We start from the raw sequence: 18945 nt of genomic DNA on the forward strand, positions 1-18945 counted from the left end.
TTGCAAGCTTAATTATCATAGATTAGTTCTATTAAAAAAAAAACGCATTAAAAAAGGCTAAGAATAAGATATATAGCAAGTTTTCCAAAATTTCGAAAACTGCGGTATTCCGAGAGTTTGCAAAGGTGAGATCAAGACAAAATCTTCGAAAATTGCTGATTTCTTAGGCAACCTTCCAAGGGCTAAAAAACCTAACAAAGAGAAGTCGCCAAATGGCCTAGTTGGCATATATCGAAATCGTCACTATTATAGATTTTTCTATCCAGAATACCGCATTAAATAAAGCCTTAGATACGACTCCTACTTTTCCAAAAGTTTATTTATAAACTTCGCCAAAGACAATTTGGCAGGAGAGATCTCACAGAACTAATATTCCAATAACGAGACTCCTAAGTGTCGAAATTTGCTATTTTCCGAGACTTTGCAAGGGGAGAACCAAGGCAAAATCTTCGAAAACGCCTTGGATTTTCCCAAAGAAACGCACCCTAAGTTGAATTAAAAGAACATGCAAATCCTTGCATTGAGAAATCACTCGATATTCATGCACCCAAATCTTCCACGTTGGCGTACAGCTGTGTATTGTCGTAAATGTCCATGTTGATCAACCTCTGTAAAGCGAAAAGAAACAACAACAACAACAACAATTATAAGCAGAGCACAAATTCTTAGAGGCTATGTTGATGTCCAACAAAAAATGGGCTGCCTTGTTGGTGTCCTTGAGTTAAACTCCTTTATTTTTTGTTTTATTTTGTTTAGGTTGAAAAAAGATGATAGTTGATAATGGCATGAGACCCAAGACAAAACGTTTCTAATCGATTTATTGATTGCAAATGAGATGGGATGAGGTACGGATAATATCATCTTTTAAATGACCCATCAACAATGTTGTGGTACCATATAAAACAACAATTTTTGCTTAAGACGACAGACACCTTATTATGATGTAGTACTTAAGGTGTCAAAAGCAACAGAAAACCCATCTACAAACACCATATATTTTGCACGAAAAAGCCTACATCTAAAAAACGAACTCAGTAACTCCAATTTTTTTTTGCTGTAAATTGATGGGCAGGCTAAAGTAAAACTCTTTGCAAATTAAATAAACAAAAACAAAACAATCTGGAGTGGATTCAGAACTACCTGAAATATCCCAGTTGTGAAGATAGCTCTGAATTGAATTTCTTTTTTTTTTTAACTTTGCAAAGAGTTTCTATTTAGTCTACGAATTGCTCTCCAGTAAGAGAAAAATGGGGTTCACCAAGGGCGTTTCTGAGATCACCATTAAAGGGCAAATTCTAGGGGTTTTGATGAGTTGCATGTTGCTATGGTGACTTATAAAGTGACTATTAAGTGCATTTTGTTAAGCGATATTTGCTTTTTTCATGAAACTATAACATAGATGCTTTGGTTATATAGCGCTACAGAGTCAGTACTTAGAATAGTGCAGTTCCTTGAATGTATTGGGACTGGTTTGAGCCTCCTAAAGATGATAATATGTGAACAAACCTATCAGAAAATTTGAGTTACTATTTTAATACTTGGTGCTTGGCTTAGATTCGCACCTTATGTTGATTTTCCATCTTTTCCAGCTTGTCTTTCAAATTAAGGAATGTTGGTCTGGCATTGGGGTTTTTCAACCAGCAAGACATCATTATTTTGTACCTGCAAGGAATAGGACAGAGATTTGGACAAAAGATGTCATTTATGAAACAACAATGTATTAAAGACATACATTTGAACTGCGGGAATGAAACAAGTTAAGTCTGGAGATCATCACACTACGTTGTAGCTCCCACCAGCTGATCTGGTGACGTTATTTGGAGGACTGGGAAGAAAAATTTTATCGCTGTATCCCACAACCGCGCGCGGCCTTCGCTTTTGTTTCCAACTTTCCTGCAGTATTTCCATAGCCAAAACTCAACAGAGCATTCCGTGTCTCCCACATTGCTGACATGGATGCTCTTTCACTGAACTATTGGGTATCCAAATTCGTTTTAATCCTCTAGACGCTAACGATGAAAGGTACTACAAAAGTTGTATCTTGAATATTCGGGAAATTCAAAATGCATTGGGTTCTGGTAGATGATTTGTTTCTTTTTCCCCGTAGGTTTATTAGTATGAACGTTCATTAAAACTCAAGCGTCTCAATCAGTGTTTTGATCATTTTTTGAACTAACTCAGACGTTTCTTGATCTGTAGTTTCATTGGGTATCAAGATACATATGCACCTGACCACAATGGGGCACTCCGATTGGCTAAAGCCCTTATGAATTATTAACGAGTTTGAGAAGATTTTATCAGAACCAATTAAAGACTGCTTTTATCATCCTATTTGCATGATAACGGTTTGTTATGCAGCAATCAAGGGTTATAGTTACAATTCATTGTCCACGTGATGTGGTTTGGGCATCCTGTATCCTTCTTGAAGGATATTTGCAATTTTTCTGTCATCCATCCGAGGATATGGTGATCCACCTCAAAAGAAAAGACCATTTTGCATTTGTCATGTTAAACATTCTGACAATTAGTTATACCATCTGCTCTCCATTATTGAGAACTTTACTGTGATATGCAATCATTGATTTCACTTTGGCCCTATATACTGTAAATTCGATAAAAATCATCTCTCCATAAAAACTATATAGTTTTCTCAATTTTAAATGCCATCCGTGAGGTAGATGGCCGCAATTTAACAATGACCTTAGTGATAGGCTTACCGATGGTGAAAATTTCGTAAAGAAGAACTCCAAAGCTCCATCTATAAAAATGATAAACAAGACTGACCAAGATATTTAATGTGCTAGCATCAATCACTTCATCAACCTTGTCTTTCTTCTTTTTTGATCTTCTTAGGATTCTGAAGGGTACAGGCATTGTTTTATAAAACATAAAACTTGACAAGTTAAGGTCTCGTCATAGGTTCGAATATCAGTATTTATGCTAATTAGGAATGGATATGATATCATTTTAATGCACCTTGAAGATTCTAGAAAATACTCTTTTTTTTGAACATTTTATGTACCGTCACGAACTCAAGCCAATATTCAACAGCACGCCTTATCACGCTCAGTTAGTAAGAGGTGAGTTATGCACTGTAAAATAAAATATATTGTTTAAAAAAATGTTTTGTGTGCATTTTTAGTGCAACAAGCCATAAAATTACTGCAACAAAAATTTTAAACATGCGGCAGTAAGTACATAAATGATGCGGTGGTGTTAAGCGATGGTGTGAGTGCGAGAACTTACACATCACTCTTGGTTGTGTAAGTTCCATACATAAGAGCTTCGTATGCCGTCCATTTTACAGGCAGGCGGCCCTAGTGTTTGTAAGAAAAGAAATCATTTCAAAAATGCATCATCATTCATAAAGATACAGGCCTCATGCTGAAAGAAGAAAAAAACATATTAGCATTCTTTGCTTACTTTTCCTCTTTTTCTTAACAATCTGTCTCTGGGTTTACTCCTTAAATTATTTGCTTTATCATCGCCGCCTTTTTGGTGCCAATAGAGTTTTGGTAAGTTTTTTCATCTATAACACCAGCCTGGGAGGGATATCAATAGACCACTTTCGATATATTAAAATTCAGTCCAAAACAAAAGGCATCATCTCGAGGCTCTGGGGAATAAACTCATACAAATCCTTATATTTATTCCCCAGAGCCTCGAGATGATATCTTTTGTTTAGGATTGAATTTTAATATATCGAAATTGGTCTATTTTGGTAAAGTGTTCCAAGTTAAGGATACAGAACGGTCAACATCAAAAGCAAGACTGCACATGTGAAACCCGACATTCCTTCATGCCACCAACAAAGAACAAGTTAACTTGGACAATAAGGAATTGAATATTATAACTTAAGGTATTTCAGAAAAAAATGCTAGGAAGCTCTTAGAAAGTCGGGTATTTTCGGCTTTTCCTTACAGTTCTTGGTACTCTTTAAGTAGAAAAAGATGAAGCCTTTTTCTCCCACCTCTGCAGACCATTAATCCAATGTTTTAACTTTTTAAAAGAGCTTTACCTAACATGCAAGTTTTTCATTTTGTTGAATTGCAAAGCACACGGTTTGAAAGCTACAAACACAGGCCATTTTTACATTACTCGCTTATGAACATGTTTACTTTTTCTAGATTGAATATGGTAATGGAACGCAAGTTTCCTTTTGCGATGCAGTCTGTGCTCTGCTCTCTTGGTAATTTCTCACTATACCTTCGTCTTCCTTTCATAAACGTTTTGCTGTTGCACATCTCTGGCCATTCCAAAGTCTGTCACTTTACAAATTTCTCTTTCCCCAACCAGCACATTTCGAGCGGCAAGATCTCTATGAATGATCTGCGGTAGAACATGGTGTTATTGAGGCAAGACTTTGTAGCTCCATGAATGAATGAACAGAGAAAGACTCGTTAAAATCACCTTGAGTTCGTAACTTTACTATGGCTTTTTTCGTCTTGACAGATGGTCAAAGCTTGGAAGCATGTATTTGAACTTACTTTAGGTAACTTGGTAACTTTATTATGCTACTAATAGTCAAACGTCATCTTTGAGAAAAGCTGACCTATCAGTATAGTTTGGGTCGTTATGGGGAATCATAAAGACAGAGCAGGAAGACGATAGCAGGGTGCCTTGTATCTCGGAAAGTAAATAATTAATTACAGCAATTGAGAGAATCTCCTCATGCGAAAAGCGATTATGTCATATTACTCATTTAAAACGTCATGTTGCTTTGGTTAAGGTCTGGTACAATTACCAGAGAGCTGTACTTCCTTGAACTACTTAACTTGAATTTCATGAAGAAGATCACTTCATGCATTCATTCTATCAGCACTTCACCTAGACTTCTCGCAGTCCCTTTTGAATTAGTCGAAATGCCCGATTTGGTCGTGCAAGCGAGCCGAGAGGAGAATGTTGATTGAGCAAAGATATAGAGACTGCACGATCTTCTGTAACCGACGCGTTCAGAATCTGCTAATAGGGAGTTAAGATCTAAGACGCAACAGCAACAAAATCGTTACAAATTTTGCATAAGGGACCTTAACATCTACGACGACGACTTCAACGAAAACGTCATCTCAAAATATTACTTTGCTTTATCATAATTCTCTCGCGGTTATTCTATCTCGTTCACTTCTTACAATTTGGGGGAAGTATCGTAAAACTAAATTGGTAAGAGCAGTTACAAAGTGAAAACAGATAATGAAAGATTCTCTGTTGCATGCTCACGTTGTCGTCAAAACCTCAAATTTGGTAATTTCACGTTGTCCTTAAGCAGAGTACCGCAAGAATCCATCCCAAAATCCGTGCTGCACGTGCAGCACGATTATTTATGGTCTTTTAACCAATGATATCATTGTTTTGCGCCGTTTTTGTTGCCGTCGCCGTCGTTAAATCTTAAGCTCCCTATTGTTCATGAACAAAAGCAATAGCTTTGCACGCTCTGCACACGAATTTTTCATTTTTATACATTTCTTTCAAGTTTTCAGCAAATCTGCGACGTGAAATGACCAATTCTCAGGTTTTAAGGAGGATGTGAACACAAGGCAGCGAATTTGAATTTTCTGTCGTAGCTTGAACACCGCACCTCCGAATTCAGTTCCTGGAAAGTTGCGCTAGTTTTTAGAAGTAAGACAAACCGACATTGTGATAAAAGAGATTAATAAACCTGAACTTGCAATTTTAATGACATTTTCGCTACCGTCGTGTCGTAGATGTTAAATTCCATATTCTAATTATTGAAACTAATGACAGATATGACATTAGCAATAAAAGAGGCATAGTATGCCTCTTTTATTGCTAATGTGGGAATATCTATGTGCGTGTCGAATTCAATCAACTATTCGGAAAGGAAACCGCAGAAAAAACTACTGTATTAAGCTTAATTTAATGTTGGGGTGTTTTGGCAAGTTTCGACGGTGTGATGTTCGGGACGAATTCTTGTTTAGAACGGACAACTCATCATCTATCATTCAATCAGTGAAGTCAGAATACAGTCAACGGTGGATTCTGAACGCGTCGGTTACAGAAAATCGTGCAATCCCTATATCCCTATATCCCATTTTCCCCTATGCTCGCTTGCGTGACCAACGAGGGCGGTTCGACTCAGAAAAGACTGCGAGCAGTCTACACTTTACCAGAAGATTTTCATTTTTGAAAAATAGTTGCCATGGCACTCATTGCTACGGCCAAATAGAGTTCGCTAGAGCTGCAATTATCTGAAAGGATAAGTCAACTTACAGATCTTGAAGAAAGGTATTTCATCCCATCAGCGATTTGCCAAGCAAATTTCATAAGCTGCTGTGACGTCAGAGTTGTTTGGGGTTTGATATCTGGGTCTTTGTAGTAAGTGTCATGCAAACCACGGCTCTTTCTCAGGTAACCCAAAAGATCACCGTACGGGACATACTCGATCAACACCAAGACGGGCTCTGCAAATGACGAGATAAACTAATTTTATTTCCCTAAAGGCATTTAAGGAAGCTGTCTATCTGTCCCAAGCACGAGATGCCATAAAATGAAAATTTTGAAGCCACTCCTTAAACAGCTATTCTCAGCTAGCCGACAAAACGTCATTCGAACAAAAGTTGTGACTCAAATGGCCACTCAAACGATGATTTGGCCAATGACCACCCTGCGAGCAGAGCCTCCTTTTGTCTTTTTCTTTACTGAGGAGGAGAAAAGGAGGCTCTGCCCGAATTGCGTCAACTCTTTGAAGCCGTCGCAGCCCGAGCTTCTGGACTAGTCAATCTTGTTTTCTCTCGTCAAACCGGTTTTTCCAGTGCGAGAGTCCGTTTAGTGACAAAACCTATGGTTATAATTGAGCCCGCTGTACCATGAAAAACCAAGATGGCGGCGAGATCTGGCATATTGGGCTTGGGTTCGAGACTGTATCCTGGCAACATGCAGCGCATATTCAAGATCTTACTCGATTAATGCAGAGCCTTGCTCGAGAACGCCAACATTGAGCAAGCACAAGAAAGGCTCTGCTAGCAGGGTGGCCAATGACCTTTTCTCAGAACTTTAGAAACACTTTATAACGAAGCCAAGTACACTTTGATAGAGCTCTCAGTATTCAGGATTTAAAACAATTGTTAATTTCGGTATTGAAATGATACGATGTGAAGAATTTTTATGGCAATACCAGAGGGCTTTATTCCCCTCAATGGAGTACATCTTCCATATGTACAATAGAGCGTTTTCACGTGACGTCACAGCGGCCATTTTGGTGTTCCAAAACAAAGAAATGTCGGCCAAGATGGTGTACCAAAATAATCCTCCCGGAATTGAACTCTATTTTTATGCAAATACTGTCTTTTGTGTGGCCCGGGTTCGATTCTCAGACTCGGCGTCATATGTGGGTTGAGTTTGTTGGCTCTCTAGTTCTCACCGAGAGGTTTTCTCCAGGTACTCCGGTTTCCCCTCTCCTTAAAAAAAAAACATTTGTCTTAATTTGCGTTGATTGTTGATTTCACTTTACAGTGTCCCCACTTAGTGCTTCAGCGCTAGAACGACTAGACACTTAAATAAAGTTCCTTTCCTTTCCTTTCCTATTGTTTTGGTAATCCAATATGGCTCCTGGTCACGTGAGTGAAAACGCGCTACTCTTCATATCATATTCAGCCTCATCAAATGAATTGTTACTAGCACAATGCACAATGTTTACTGATAGCTTACCTGATTGAGTTACGCAGCCTATTAGTTTAATAACATGTGGATGTGGTTTCAAGGTCTTCATCACTTCAAGCTCTGATAATAAGTCTTTCTTGTCTGAGTCAGGGGCAGCAACTGCGAAAGGCCGAAAAAGAAACTTAGTTTTGTTTTGGAAGACTGACTTTTCGTAGGAGCCGCTTGAACCATCAGGAAAAAAAGGATTTACAAATTCTTTTCGCCAAAAGCCACTTGCAATGATGCATAAATAATCCACAGAAAACACATTTAACCATGTCAACTTTTAAAACGAGATGCGATTTTGCTACAATGGATATTTTCAGCTGTATTCACCATTGATGCAAAGATCACAGAAATTGTAACTAACTAGCCACTATTTTAATCATGTCTCAAGACTAATCTTCTAACCTTTCAACATTTTCACTGCCACAAGTGTTTTCTGAGGAATTCCTCGGAGACCATCCGCTGTTGCCTTGGCAACTTGACCAAAAGCGCCTTTTCCAATAATCTTTTCAATGGTCACATGATCTCTAGGTATTTCCCACGAGCGCGTAGAAGGATTAAGAGGCGCGTATTGACTCCCTTGCGAGTCATTGCGAGGGGTGGGCTGCTGGTATCCAACATTTACCATTTCCAACGAATGCTAAAAAGAATTTAAAATAATTCAAAAATAATCTCCGTTTCGTTTCATTAGGAGAGGTGGGTCGAACTTGGTATTCAACATTTCGCATTTCTACTGAAGACTAAAAAATAATTTAAAATTCAATCCTTATCTCTGTTTTGTAAAAAACGATAAGAGAGGAAAAAGCAGAGGGAAATACTTATAATAGAAGTATACCGTATTTTCCGTTGCATTTTGACATGACGACTCTTGATACGCCCTTTATAGAAAAAGAAGGACAAAAAAAGAAAACAAAAACGAAGAAAAGAAACTTAAAAAGTGATGAACACGCCATGGATTGGCGTCCATCTCATGATCTCCCTCTGTATAACTTATTGCTGGCAATTATATTTATGAAACAAGCAATAGCGTAACTTCTAAAGCCAGTATATAAAGTCGTTTAATAGCCCATTTCAGAGTTGCTGCATGCCTCAGTTTCAAAGCGAGTCCTGGTGCACAACCATTCAAATGGAAACGAGTTGCGTATTCTTATACAAATCAAACTCATTTCCCTTACAATAGTTGAGCACCAAGACTCACTTCGAAACCGAGACAAACAGCAACTCGGAAATGGCCCATTACAACCAACACATCCTCCATAAGTCTAAACAGATGAATTTCTGATTCTCTTTACAGAGATCAATATACCTTCAGTAAACAGCCCATGAAAAGGTGTCATGCGATTTTAAACGGCAAAAAAGGCCTATACTAGTGTATCTCGCAAATAGTAATGCTGCGGAACATTCTGTTTTTACTGATTCGAATACACTTTTTTTTTAAAACAAAAATCTTTTTTTTTTCGACCTAGGATGAATTTATATTCTAATTTTTCTGCCGATTTTTGGCTGAAAATGTTCTTGTATTGCGCTTAAATGACATTTCCGTTTTGTATTAGGCAATTACAAGTGTTCGGTGTCTAGATGTGTATCGCGTTACATTGTAAACGTGCTCCATCGCTTTTCATTGCAGTCAGAGAGGTCAAGATGTCACGTCAGACCACAATTGGCCGTTTTAGCGGCTTTAAAAATGAATTTCTCACAGAAACACGTGATACAAACGAAAGTACCCAATTACGTTTAGAGAAAGAAATAATTTTATACGGTTAAGTTAAAAACGTATAATTGCATTGCATTTACAGATTTTCAACACGCACAATTATATCGTTATTTCAGCCTCGCGTTTATTCTTAAAATTTCGCAAATTTCAGACTCGATATTCTTATAAAAAAAAAAAAAAGAGTGTAGCATTGGTAAGCAAAGCAACGGTACATATAGAAGTGAGTAAGGCACAAGCTATTTTCCCTTGTGTGATGATGGGTTCGTACACAAAACGAAAAACAAACAATAACACACACACGCCCTTCCCACAATTGCGCAACGCACAAGCATGAAACTTATAAACGAAAATAATTAAAGGTTTTACTTTAGGAGAGGGAAAAAAATTGTAGATCCTAATATTATCGGAAAAAAAGAAAAACCTAAACTTGCTTAATATTACAGACTAATTAGGGTGCTTAAAACTAACCTCACTTAAATAATTGTCTATATACCTTTACAAAACTGAACGATAATACTAATTATACTAATTACTTTACTCTAATGTTTACAGTCAAACAGTTCAGTCCTGTGCCAAACTAGTAGCAAAACCTTCGACAAGTTCTTTCCCACCTCGGCGCTTCCTTCTCTTCCGGCAATCAATTTCTTCTTTTACACTTTACTGCAGCCGCGTCACTTTCTTCGAGTTTTCTCTTCTTCTTGCTTATCTCAAGCTTCAATTCTTTGAAGTGTTTTCCTAACTCGCCGCCACTGACAAAGGGGTTTTGTCATCGATTCTTCCGGCAACTCCCGCTAATGGCTCTTAGCAGTGTACTCCGTTCTTTTCCTTTTTTGCCCTCAGGCTTCGGCTCTTCAACTCTTTGCTTTCCTGTACGTCAATAGGCTTGCGCTACTTCAACAACCAAAAACAACGCCCACGACTTTTTACATCTATATATAGTTAACTATTCATTCAAATTACGACTACAAGCAATGACTACATTGCAACACTTAGAAATTCTATAACACTAAATCGGGTAATGCATAATACACTAGAGAATCGTACAATTGGTAATTAACACTCACACTAACGAACAAGGCGAGTGGCTAAAACTATCTACAAACTGGTGACACAAAAAAAATAATTACGTGACAGTAGTCGAACTGTGAACTAAAGTGATGTTCGGAAGTTTCATGCGTGGAAGCTAAAAAGCAGGTAGGACGGATTTTTAAATTCACCACTTTTTCCCAGATTGCATCATAATTAGCAAGCATGCACTGCACCATTTATCAGCTTTTACCAGAATGCATTGCATTTGAGCAGAACGCCGCCAAACACTCTGGAGATTGCTTAAGCACCAGGTGCCGTTAATAATCGATGAAACAACGCATCATATTTACGGGACCTCGTACTTAAGCAATCTCCAGAGTGTTTCGCGGCGTTCTGTTCAAATACAATGCATTCTTGTAAAAGATGCATTCTGGCTGATTATGATGGGTTCTGGGAAAAAGTGGTGAATTTGAGAATTCGTCCTACCTTCTCATGAATCCAGAATATGTTGCTGCTCGCTCGCAGCGACCAGTCTTGGTAGTCTCCAAATAATGAAAAATTATTGACAAAAGAAACATACATGTACTGGTGAAATTGAGTCATTTGCCATTGGGAGTGAGAGAAGCAAATATAAGACACATACAGATTATAAGGCAAATACAGATTTCGACGTTTCGATGACATCCTGTCATCATTATCAAGAAAATGAAGAAAATTTACATAAGTACGAGCTAAAGTATTCACTTGACTTTGGGTTTTCCTTTGTGTGAGGTCACTGGATGATTCACCGGCTTAGAGCAATAGGCTATTGTTTTCGATTTAGTTTTTGTCTACTTACTTATACTTACTTTCTTCATTTTCTTGATAATAATGACTGGATGTCATCGAAAAGTCGAAATCTGTCCGCGTTAGTTTTTCTGATTAATTTAATAAAAAATGTCAATCTTATACGTAAAGGCAAATAGCTCTTGATTACCTTTTCTGTCTTCCAGTGCCTACAAAGCAAATGGTAGAGAGAACATGTCAATAAATTACTGGGTAACTGGCGGTGGTATGGTCGTATTCGATTTACCCTTCAGGAGCAACAGTACTCTATATTGAATGACCTAAAAGTTATTTACTTCTAAGGAAAGTGAACCGAACTTGCTTGTTAATAACTGTAAGCACAAATACTCTGGACAAGCTTTGTCCCGTCTGCATTCAAAGTTTTTGTGGAACCAGATAATTATTAAGAATAAATTTGCCATATGCATTTTTGATCATTTTGGAAGACACCCAGTCAAACGCACCCTTACCCTCCAAAAGAACTCACACCTAAAACTCTCTAACCTCAACTACTTTACATGTAATTCGCAAACTTTCATACAGTAAAGGTTGCCTTGAGAGTACATGTACATGAGTTAATGTAAACAAATATTGGGGAAACAGAAACCCATGGCTGTGAAATTCCTTCTTCCAAGATCAAGCCTTTGACTCTCGGGATTGATCGGTACGTAAATCCTCCTCACAATTTCAAAGGAATGTCAGCCAGTCAGGTATTGAGAATGAAAAATATTATCACCTTTAGTAGTGTGATATTGATATAACACCAGATTCTCATGACTACCAAGCAAAAAAAAGTATGGTGTTGTTTACGAAAATGAATTAAGATTTCGATCGTGGGAATGAAAGAGTTAACATCTCCTACCAAAACGTTTATTGGCTCATGTTCTTGCAAACAATATGTGACCCTTTTCTCTTGTACGTTTTGTTTTCCCATTGTAGGCCACGTGATGTCGTCAAGGGAATTTTCCTTTTGTTTTTTCATAAGTTATGCATACATATGCACGTACGTAAGATAACATTTGAAAGAAACTGTTTCCTAGAGTAATCGATCACTTGGTCTGAAATGGGAAAACAAGACGTACAAGCTAAAAAGGTATATGGTCACTCTAGTCGGTGTCTCATTGTTTTCCCTGCCTCTTGGCAACAAAACATTAATTTCCTTCTCTCTCCTAAATCTCTATGTCTGGAACAGGCTTTCGTGCTGTTGAGAAAGATCACAAGTTCACTAAACAGGATCCAAAAGACACACAGGAAAGTGGAACAACAATATCAATAGCAGGGCGGCAGATCCCAAGTTTGCTCAGTTCAAAGAACACTGAACCTAGGGTTCAAACCCAGACTGTGCTAACATTTAACGTCGTAAAACGTTGCAAGGAGATCCGCATGTCTTTCCTTTTTTTACCGGAGGAAGTAAACTGCAGGTTGCAGGATAGGATTGCAGGTCATAGTTCTACCATAACTGAAACCACCTAAACCTTTACAAAGATGTTAACCATAGGCTTAAACATTCTCTAAAGCATAGTGCTTAGGCCTAATGTTAGCATTAGTTGGTCGTTTCAGCTAAGGAGAAAAAATGACCTGCGACCTGCAGTTTACGCCCTCCACTTTTAACTCTTTTCAAATAGGGACAATAAACCAGTGTTGTTCTTCTTCAATAAGTCCCATCTCACAACACCTTTGATCTTAAACTCTATAGTCCTTTAAGATCTCACACACAGATAGGAAAGAGAAGCTAGTGGACTGAACGCTCAGTTTTACTTTAAAAATTGGCAGTACTGAGTTGCTATGGTGACCCAGTGCCCACTTACGCAAAGGCAGTAAACACAAACACCAAAAAAAAATTACATTTACGATAACAAAAAAGGTAGTTACCTCTTCTATGGAGCCAAATAATATAAGCAGTAAGACCAATATTAATTGCAGCGAGTATGACAGTCACAATGACGAAAACTGTGCAGGTACATGTACATTTCTCAGCTGAAAATTGAAATAAATCACAAACAAGTTACTCGATGCCCATCCATTTTGCACAAGTACTGTGAATAAAGTTAAAATATTAGAATGGACTGTTTTGTAAATCAATAACTTGAAACAGCTAAAAGCTTACTAAAAAGCCGAATCTTGTAATATACATTGTACCAACACTGACCTATGCTGCCAGGCCTCGATTTTAATCAACATGAGGAGGAACAAAACCTGTGCAAAGGGCAGTGATAAGGGAGATTCTATTCATAAATCAGAGGTAAAAGATACCACACAACCAGTCATATTTCATCTACAAGTATTCAGTGGAAGTGGGTTGGACATTTTGCCGCTCTACAGACAAGAAATAGCCACTGACTTTGGCAGGCCAGCCAGACACTGGCATGATTCATTAAATTCAGTTCAATTCGATTTTTATTCTGTCTAACGCCAGAGGTGTGAATGGGTTTAGAGGGAACGGAGATACATGTGCACTTAGATAAATAATAAATAATAAATTATTGTGTGTGCAGTGGCCAAAGGAGTAAGTACTATTAATTAATAGAATACGAGTTGGCCTCTGTCATGTTAATTTTAAATAAGAAGTCCAAGATATTTACACTTCAAGTTCACAGTGGCTGGATGTTCGACCTGGACAACATTAGCAAAACACCCTGCAGACTGGAATAAACACGCCGCAGAGGGCCAAATCCAACCAAGGATGGAAAAAAACATAACTTTAAACTTAACTTATTAAGAAGCTTATGGCTCAATTGGAGCCTAAAACATTGGCTGCTGAAATGTCTGATCTTATTTTGATAATCTGATTTTGCAACCAGCAAAAGATTTTGATCAAGAATAAGTTTTCAAACGAATTGAGAAGTTTAAATGTTCTTTAGACAGTCATTTGAAAGCCAATTATTACAATTGACTTAAAGCTCTTCTATGATCTGGTAAACCAGGGATTACTAGTTATGGTTCCGTGGACATGCCTCTGAGAAACTGGAAGTCGCTGATGAAGACAGGTCATTGAGAAAAACTTGTCATGAAAGCAAATACATTCTTATTCCCTGACCCTGAAATTAGCTTCTTGTTTCATGAATGTTTGTCTTGCTGATACTGGCATATTTTGCTGATATTTATGCTCTGTTCCATAATTGTTTTCCCGTTGCTAAGGAAAAGTAAGGGCATGCATATAGTAAAAAAATCTGCTCTTCCAAAGTGACTTGACGTTGCGCTCTTCTGTCGGTTTCTTTGAAACTTAATGAAAAAGGATCATCGATATGAGTGATCTCTTTGCCTGATTAGGACTGTTCTTGGTGGTAATGAACTTGCAAATTGTTGTATGCACACTCAGATTGTCAAAACATTACTCATTATTTGGTCAGGGTATCTATTCGATGGAATAGAAAATTGATAAGAATCATGAATTAAATAATATCAATTAAGCGATTAACTCTTGTTCTTCGGCCATCAAGGCTTAATTAATTAGAAATAAAACATAGGTCACAGTGATAAAATTGTGAAGCAATGCATTATTTTTTTATAAACTTGACGTGCCGTATGCTACAACATTACTTATATACAAATTTCTGTAGGTCTGGAACCGAGATTAGCAAAAAAATAAACATAGCAGTTACTTAATATTAATGATAAAAGTAACAGCTTATCGCAACTGAGATTAGCATCGGAATAAGTTCCTTAATAAACAAATGTTTCTTTGCTTTACATCATTAGGTTTAAAGGGGTAAACTTTGATGTAAGTGTTTTGTCAGCCATACCAAGTGCTGCATGATATTCAGGTGGTGGTCAAATGGTACAGTGTTCATGATGTTACAATGATGTTGTTACACTGCACACTGTCCTTCCAATGAACTACGTAAACTGTAACATGAATCAAGGCATCTTGGAGCTACATGTTCATGTACATGTAGGCAGCTGCAACTTTACCTAGTATTTCCTAAGAGGTGACAGCGGTCTGTATAAGAAGCACGAGTGACCCTCGCACGAAAACGTTCCTTACGGTTAGTCGCTCGAAGCTTGCAGCCGTTCATAACCAGGTAAAAGTCACGTGCAAGGCATTTGAAGTCCGTAGTTACTAAAACCCGGAACGACCCACAATGATCCCCAACGATCCACAACAACCCACAACGATCCACAATGGTCCACAACAAAAGAAACCACCTAAGAAGACCAATACCAAGTATTTCATGGCTTTAACCTCGTTCCTAAGGTCTCTTCAGGGGCCAGCTGGAAAGCGGGGAAAGACTGTGGACTGGAACCCCTTCTGTTAATTACGTTAAGTAATGCACCAATCACAGCGGAGCATCCAGCTTAAACGGTAACACGCAACCAGTCAACCTTATCGCCTGATGAAGACTATCAGTATGCAGTCGAGACGTTGCGATCTACATCACAAGTGACCACATCGTGAGACAAACGAGAATACTTTATTAATAGGATGTTTATCATATGGAAAACAAGAACAATTTATTCGTTTAATGTAACTGGTTTGTACTAACTGACATTTTGCTTGCGAACGGCCATGAGTGGCGATGAGCTGAACTTAATTCTGCCAATTGAAAGTTTGCTCGTCCTCTTTTCCTTTTTTTCTCGTCATGCTTTTTGGCACTTCCATAAACAAAGATTGGTAGAAGAAAAGACTCAATATTTTTGCATTTTAGTTTAAAACTTTTTCACCGCAAAACATACCGGTCTAGATGCCGGTCTAGATGGGATCTAAACCGCGGTCAATATCGTTTTGTTACTACCAAAACAGGTGAAGTTCATTGACTTCGACTCTGAATATTAAGACACAAGTGTCTCTTCCGGTTTACATCAATACCCATCAATACTGACAATTAGAAAATGATAACCTAATATCTCTAAAATGTACTTCATTATTTCGTTGTACGTCGTTGTGGATGTGGATCATTGTGGGTCGTTCCGGGTTTTAGTGTCTATGATTTGAAGTCGTATGAACCGCTCAAGTTCCCGTTCAGAAAAAATTGCCAACCGTGCGCACGGATCGAGCTTTCCGTTCAAAACAAAATGACCACCGGTGCCCACGGGTCGAGCTTTCCATTCAAAAAACACACAGCCACCTGTGCGCACGACTAGAACTACCTGTTCAAATGACGCTCGAATACACGGCTCGAGCCATCTGAACTCAACCTTGTTCCCAGGGTCTATCTCTCTGTCTCTCTCTCTCTCTGCGGACGAGGTTGATCTGTACTAATGACTATCGACGGTTTAACTGATTATGGAGTAGGGTTAAACACACGATTGGCGCAAACAGGGATCTGTCTGTAAACAAGAATAGAGGCAAATGAGAGTTTGCAAAATTTTTTGTCTGGAAAAAAAGTCTGAACTAAGCTATGCAAGAAAATTTGAAGGTTCGTCTCGTTCTATACTCTGTTCATTGATAAGAACACGAGCCACGAAATGAAAACAATTCGTTGGGTGAGAAATGTTTGCAACGTGCGCCGTTCACAAAATTTGCGAAAAGCCATGGTCACTTCCTCTGTCCGATTTCATGTTATCTTGGCAGTCAAACATTTCGATAATTGATATATTTTTTAATATTGCTTGGCTGGAAATGAAGTTCTATGATCTTCTATCTTCCACTTTTTCAACTTTTCTATATTTAAAGCGTGACACTTACAATGTCCATTGTGCAAATTTTAAGTCCTTCCTAAAATGTCTGCAGCCGGAATTGGAAAGCACTTTCGAAAAGGCGATATCTTGGAACACCCTATTCAAATCGCCAGTATCTTGTTTGGAATTCACAACGCATTTTAGAACCCATCGTGTTTTGTTCATACAAACCCGCGACACACAAATTCACTGAGGTCACATGTTTTGAAACTGTGGATATGAAACAGCTTAATTACCCAGGGGTGTTGGCTTGGCTAAGCCTGGACCAACCTGGAGGGTCTTGGTTTAGCCAAGCCTGGACAGCCAAAGGTGTTTTTTGAATTAGAAGACACCATCCTTAAGCTTGATAGTGATAGTGCCCCTTCCCCAGAAATTTGAAACAGCTTCCAAAGAATGATGGAATACATGTACTACATTCTCAGATTCACTGAGAAATGACAACAGAGGAAACTTACTCTCTGGTTTAGGAGTGGTTTTAAGTGGTTGTGTGGTTGTAGGTAGAGGGACAGGCGGAATTCCAATGATAGATGATGCATTGACCATTAATTCTCCAAGCATCCCACCCACGATAGCGTTTTGAATTGTAGAAATAATAACATCTTCTGCAGCCTGAGTGTTGAACTTTAAGACCACATCAAAGATCAGGCTTCCACACCTGCAACAGAAAAATAAAAAACTGGACAATGACTTGTGTACACTTTAAATTATGTTGTAAGATATAACTCAGGAGATGCCTTTAATATACAGGCGTTATTCAATAAAAACTGTTACACAGGTAAGAAACAACAACACAGCAGCCGTATAACAGATCTGTCAGCAAGTAAAAAAAACAAAGCAACGAATCATATGACATCTTTAAGTGCATATGACACAATTTTTTTATTAGCTTGTTCAACAGAGCTTTCAAAATGAAGAAGATAGCTCTGTTCAGGTTGCAGAGTTATTAAGATTTTGATTTATGCAAATTAGAGGACTTCTGACGTCACATTAATAGTGGACAAAAAATGATGTAAACTCACGAAAAATTGAATATCTCTGAAGATGTTCTCAGTATAGAACTGAAACTTTTTACAGTTGTTTTACTCATCATGAAGTTCCATGATATGGCCCACTGTGACGTTTCCATAGCCACACAATGGGCTGCAGGCCCTCTCCATCCAAAGGGTAAAATTAGAGTTTCCCTCCCCAATAAGTGTTATTTTTTCTTGATGTTCATTCAATGGTTGTGAGCGAATATGGACATTACACAGCTCAAGCACAAGGAACAAAGAAGCCATGTTTCATTTCGAGAAGGTAGAGGTCTGGTAACGAGTATGTTGCTACACTGTATGTTGATATCATAATCACTATCACAATGTGTCGTTCTGGCAGCACATCAACCTGAAAATTTTCAACCTTGCAGGCGATATTCCATATTTTGTGATTTTACAATATTTTGTGTCTACTATGTGACATCTGGCGGGTCTAATTTGCAGGTCGCAGGTCGAGGGTTGCAGGTCATTGTTTCACTAATACAGGAAGTATCCTAAACATTCATGAAAGCTAACCTTCGGCCTAAAAACGTTTGTTTAGGCCTAATTAGGTCTAAGGTTAGCTTTTAAGAATGTTTAGGATACTTTCTGTATTGGTGAAACAATGACCTGCAACCCACGACCTGCAAATTAGACCTGCCGTGTGACATCAGCTCTTTTGAACAAGCTGATAAATATTTGTTTCCTATGCACTTTAATGTTCTCAAAAGAGTCCTGCTATAATATTTTCAATTCACTGCTTAAATAACAGAAAAAAGGTTATTATTATTATTATTATTATTATTATTATTATTATTATTATTATTATTATTATTATTATTATCATCATCATCATCAACCTCCCTCACCTTATATCAGCTATCAGTTCTGCACCAATATAACTTTGAGTATTAGCAAACACCTTGACCAACTAACAACATAACAATAAATAAAAATAAAATAACCATTAGCATCAGCATGCCACAGACAGAACTTGTCAAGTGATTACCACATCTGAATTTATTTACCATTAACACTCGGTCTATAGTGACCTGATGTCCATATTTTAAACCATCAGGGGCAAGT

General features: G+C 38.0%; 1 protein-coding gene across 1 annotated transcript in view; it reads right to left on the minus strand.

The window, feature by feature from the left end:
- LOC138030109 (tyrosine kinase receptor Cad96Ca-like) overlaps window positions 1–18784 on the minus strand; it is a 19492-nt gene extending 708 nt beyond the window's left edge. Inside the window, exons 1-14 of the mRNA XM_068877987.1 lie at window positions 18729–18784; window positions 17305–17504; window positions 13103–13207; window positions 11382–11400; window positions 8498–8540; window positions 8068–8302; window positions 7666–7776; window positions 6229–6419; window positions 4207–4329; window positions 3247–3317; window positions 2718–2758; window positions 2379–2475; window positions 1563–1662; window positions 1–608 (exon numbers count right to left, since the gene is read on the minus strand). The exon at window positions 1–608 is cut by the window's left edge and continues 708 nt beyond it. Coding sequence (XP_068734088.1) covers window positions 540–608; window positions 1563–1662; window positions 2379–2475; window positions 2718–2758; window positions 3247–3317; window positions 4207–4329; window positions 6229–6419; window positions 7666–7776; window positions 8068–8302; window positions 8498–8540; window positions 11382–11400; window positions 13103–13207; window positions 17305–17407 — 1308 coding nt within the window. The 5' untranslated portion in view covers window positions 17408–17504; window positions 18729–18784 and the 3' untranslated portion in view covers window positions 1–539. The remainder of the gene's footprint in view (window positions 609–1562; window positions 1663–2378; window positions 2476–2717; window positions 2759–3246; window positions 3318–4206; window positions 4330–6228; window positions 6420–7665; window positions 7777–8067; window positions 8303–8497; window positions 8541–11381; window positions 11401–13102; window positions 13208–17304; window positions 17505–18728) is intronic.
- Between the last annotated feature and the right edge of the window lie 161 nt (window positions 18785–18945).

Source organism: Montipora capricornis, chromosome 13 (assembly GCF_036669925.1).
Source record: "Montipora capricornis isolate CH-2021 chromosome 13, ASM3666992v2, whole genome shotgun sequence".
In the NCBI taxonomy this organism is placed as follows: Eukaryota; Metazoa; Cnidaria; class Anthozoa; order Scleractinia; family Acroporidae; genus Montipora; species Montipora capricornis.